The sequence below is a fragment of the Centrocercus urophasianus genome, unplaced genomic scaffold (assembly GCF_019232065.1).
Source record: "Centrocercus urophasianus isolate 14NV4802_14NV808 unplaced genomic scaffold, USGS_Curo_1.0 seq_47, whole genome shotgun sequence".
Taxonomy (NCBI): Eukaryota; Metazoa; Chordata; class Aves; order Galliformes; family Phasianidae; genus Centrocercus; species Centrocercus urophasianus.
In genome coordinates, this window is record NW_024885055.1 from 1176503 (window position 1) to 1180412 (window position 3910).

General features: G+C 43.5%; 1 protein-coding gene across 1 annotated transcript; it reads right to left on the minus strand.

Moving 5' to 3' along the window:
- Positions 1-309: 309 nt before the first annotated feature.
- Positions 310-3904, minus strand: FAM83D (family with sequence similarity 83 member D). Its single transcript, XM_042834522.1, has 4 exons — positions 3880-3904; positions 2987-3154; positions 2457-2581; positions 310-2259 (listed from the first exon to the last, which is right to left on the minus strand). Exons 2-4 carry the CDS (start codon positions 3152-3154, stop codon positions 1869-1871), a joined length of 684 nt encoding a protein of 227 aa, XP_042690456.1. The 5' UTR covers positions 3880-3904; the 3' UTR covers positions 310-1868.
- Positions 3905-3910: the final 6 nt, after the last annotated feature.

Here is a 3910-nt window from a genome sequence, read left to right on the forward strand (position 1 = left end):
GTAACCGGAAGCGGAAGTGCAGAGCCCACGTGATTCGGCGCCCGTTGCCATGGCGCCGGCCCGCCGCGCGTTGCTGTGGGCTCGTGAAGTGAACGGGGCGGGGCCTGGGGTTTAACTGCGGGCAGGCTCTCACCCCGAAACGTCTGTCGTTAATTAGCAAAGCTAATTGCTTCCTCACCCACCGTGACGGGTGCCACCGCGCTAGCAGTGTTGTGGTGGCTACGGCAGCATACGTCGTAATGCTCTAACTCCACAGGCACTCGCTGAGTGTCTGCATAACCACCCGAAAAGAACGTTATTCAGTCATAATTAGACACGCTACAAAAATTTATTTCAATGTCCTTGTTAAACGACACCCATCCTATCAAAAATAAGCTCTACTCTTATCGCAGCACCATCACTGTATCAGGCGCTGCTGAGAAGAAAATCCTGCTGCTGGGACACGGAAATGGAGTCCTGTTAACATCAGGAGATGAACAACGAAGTTAAAAACCTGTAATTGTGATAACAGACACACGGGGGATCATCACTGTGAGAGTACGGTCACACAAACAGCATTCTGCATAGAGTACAAAACTGCCTTCTTAAGGGTATTAATGGAAAACGTCCAAAATAAGAATAAAAATACATATTTAAATTTGCTTTCATCAGGATAAAAGTTAACGCTATTAAACTATATAAACTATTGAACATTTACAAATCAGGAATCAAAACTATTACGCTAGCATGTTTGTAAGCAGAGAAGAAAAAGGACACATTGGCACGATGCACTGGCAGGAAATACCACTTCTGTAAGATCCAGATGTCCACTTTGATATTCTCCCACTGGCGGATAGCACAGATCCACATGAACTTCCCCAGCTAAGTATACAGATTTCCCTTGGAGGCCCAGAATCCACAAGCACACATATTGCTAAGATTTCTGCTGCAGCAGAGTCTTAAGAACATCTACAAGAAATGGCTCTATTTCTCACTACCATGAGGCTGCCTGTCAGGTGGAAGCTTTTTAAATTAGAAGCATCTTCACAGATTTCAGATCTACTCAGCTTTTCCTATAAGATCAGGCAGTGGTAGCAACCGTAAAACATATAATGCAGAAAAAAAAAGTCTTTTTTGGCTTTGCTACTAATATTAGTAGGTTGTTATTCATACAGCCCCTTGACTGCAGGCATTTAGAATGTGTTTATTGTGATGGTCACAATCCAAGTGATAAGAATTATCACTTTTTTAGTGATTATTTGAAAAGATTATTTGAAATTAAGTCATGGCAAAAACGTTAATCTGATACATTAAATCGTTCTGCCTAGCTGCTCAGCTTCATGTAAACAGTACTAGAAACCAGGTATTGACCTAGTTTCTAGCTTACAGCTACTCCCATCCAGTTCTGCATCATAGAACTGTTTGTGGAACACAAGACTAAGCTTAGACTGATTTCAGAGCCATGCAGCAGTCCTGCTATCCATCTTTAGAATCTTAAGGAATGTATTTTTTAAGGAATCTACATATAGAAAATGAGATTTGAGCTACTGAACTAAGACGTCACCAACCCGTTACGTTAAAATAATCAAAAATAGGTTGAAAAATGAGAAACTGACAGAACACCAGAAATCAGTAATGGCTTCTCAGGTATTAAAGAGTTTTGTTTTGCTATTCAAGAGCACTTCTGCGCGTAAGACAATACCATAATTGTGTCTGCTGAACGACATGGCAGAGGTGTTCAACTGAACTCACAATTCCAGTATTTCTTTCTCTCAGCTTGAGGTTGCCTTCCCAGCTGCTTGCACAGACACACTGTAAGGCAGTACAGGACATGGACCACAGGACATGGCTTCTGAGGTTTTGCATCTCGCTCTGAGTGAACGTGCAATTCATCTCTCTATGATCCAGTGTGGCCTCATAACTAGAGAGCCATTCCTCTTAGTCAGTGGTGGAGAAACATGCATTGCATTACTTGACACATAGACTGCTTCCCTTGAGGCATGCATCCAGTTTCGCTTCCTTTTTAGATTTCCTACAAATGCTCTAAGATATAAAAACTCCATTCTCATAAAGTTTTCCCTGGTTAAGTCTCTAGAAGCCACTGTAATCCTGACCAGCTCATCAAACACCTTATTCTTCTCGCTGCCGGAGAACTCTTTGAGGTTGACAGGCTTTGAATGTGCATAAAGAGTCCGAAATTCCTGGTCAAAGTGTGCAACTGCAGGACCCGACAGGATCAAAATGTTACTGCTGTTCAGCTTCCCATCCATCCATGTAAAACTAGCAGAAGAAGGAGAAAGTTCCAAGTTAATTCAAAGTAATAACAGATATCCAAGCACTAACTGAAAATTCTCATGGTGGTGTGCCTTATTTTGAGGCCAAACATTACAAGCAATGTGCTAGTAAGGAAAATGGTTTTAAAATGTTACTGTTTCCTGTTTAAAGAAATCATATAAAGAGAAAAACTCGACACTTACCTATAGGAACCTGTTGTCACTCTAATGCCATCAATTAGCATGAACTTTTCACGGACTTTTCCAACAATTTTGGCACCTGACCTTGTGTAGTACGTGTTCCCAGTGATATTTCGAACTCTCATTAACTGTTAAAAAGATACAGAAGGCAATAAATGAATTTCAAAGTTATATGATTGTAATACATTTAAAGAAGCAACACATGACAGTAAAGATCACTGATGAACTAGCAAAGGTTACTGTACAGTGGCACAGGATTCACCATCTAGAAACAGTTTTGAATTGGCTTAGCCCACAGAGACTAAACTCACAAAGGGGCAGAGCTATACACTGATGGTGCAGAGTGCAGCTGTTAAAACTGCTGTCTAATCTCAGAGGGACTCGAACTCCAGAGAATCCTGGGAACGTGCCTCCCATCAGCCTTCGCAGTCTCAGCAAGCCAGAGCAATTCCACATGCCCTTTTACATACTGGACATTCCCCCTTCATTTTCTTGAGCAGTACTTTTGTCTCTAGAAGCATTACAAGGCTTACCTTCTCCTGCTCCAGATCAACTCCTAGATCCCTGCACATTTTCAGAAAGTGGGAAAATGAAGACTGATCCAGAAGGATATATGCTTTGACTTGCCGCTGGCTACAAGCTTCCAAGAGGTCCGTGAAGATATCAGTATCTGTGAAGGAATCCATGACCAGGGCAATCATCTGCAACAAGGTTCAGAAGAAATCGTTAGGTTGTTTCCACAGTATCCCAAGGGAGATGGGAGGAATTTGACTTTCAATTTAAATATTTCCCCACCCCCCACAGCCCTTTTTTTCCCTCCTGGTCACTGCACATGGTACAGTCCTCTGCAATACATCCTTCTGTTCTTCAGAGAACGAACGGAACATTTAAAAGACGTGTAAGAAAGTGAAGAGAAGGGAACAATAACTGTGAATGGACTAAAGATCTGAGATGAGAATCGCATATTGATACAGATGATTACAGCCCACAGCTCACCAACACACATCACTTGTTGTTATCATCACTTTTTCACATCCCTGTGTTGTTAATTTCCCCTGAACTTATGGACAGAACCCACTGTTGTTTGTCCCTATTTTAGTGCTGCTTGTTTTATTTATAGCAGATAACAGCGCTTAGGATTTTCTATCATCCCCATGCGGGATTTTCTTTCACTATTTCAGTGGAGCACTACGAAGCTCACTGCCTGGACACGGACGGCTGGGTGCACTGGTCGCAAGCAACGCACCTGCAAGCCTATCGCCGAGAGCACCGTTTATCGACAGCAAGAAGCAGCGCTCTTTACCACACAGCCTCGCCTTCAGGGCACGGCGACACAAATCTGAGCGCCTCTGCCTTCCCCCCGCCCCTGCAACACTCGGGAGGTTGCGGCGGGCAAAGAGGACGTGCCGACCCACGGGGCACCCACCTGCCGCGCAGAGCGGATCTGCCGCCGCACC

What these genes read in the sequence shown, in the direction of transcription:
- FAM83D (XM_042834522.1), bottom strand. Translation starts at nt 3,154, where the DNA reads ATGATTGCCCTGGTCATGGATTCCTTCACAGATACTGATATCTTCACG. An exon ending in TTGATCTGGAGCAGGAGAAG is followed by an intron (nt 2,582 to 2,986) that starts GTAAGCCTTGTA and finishes TCTTTTTAACAG; the next exon opens with TTAATGAGAGTTCGAAATAT. An exon ending in GTGACAACAGGTTCCTATAG is followed by an intron (nt 2,260 to 2,456) that starts GTAAGTGTCGAG and finishes TTCTTCTGCTAG; the next exon opens with TTTTACATGGATGGATGGGA.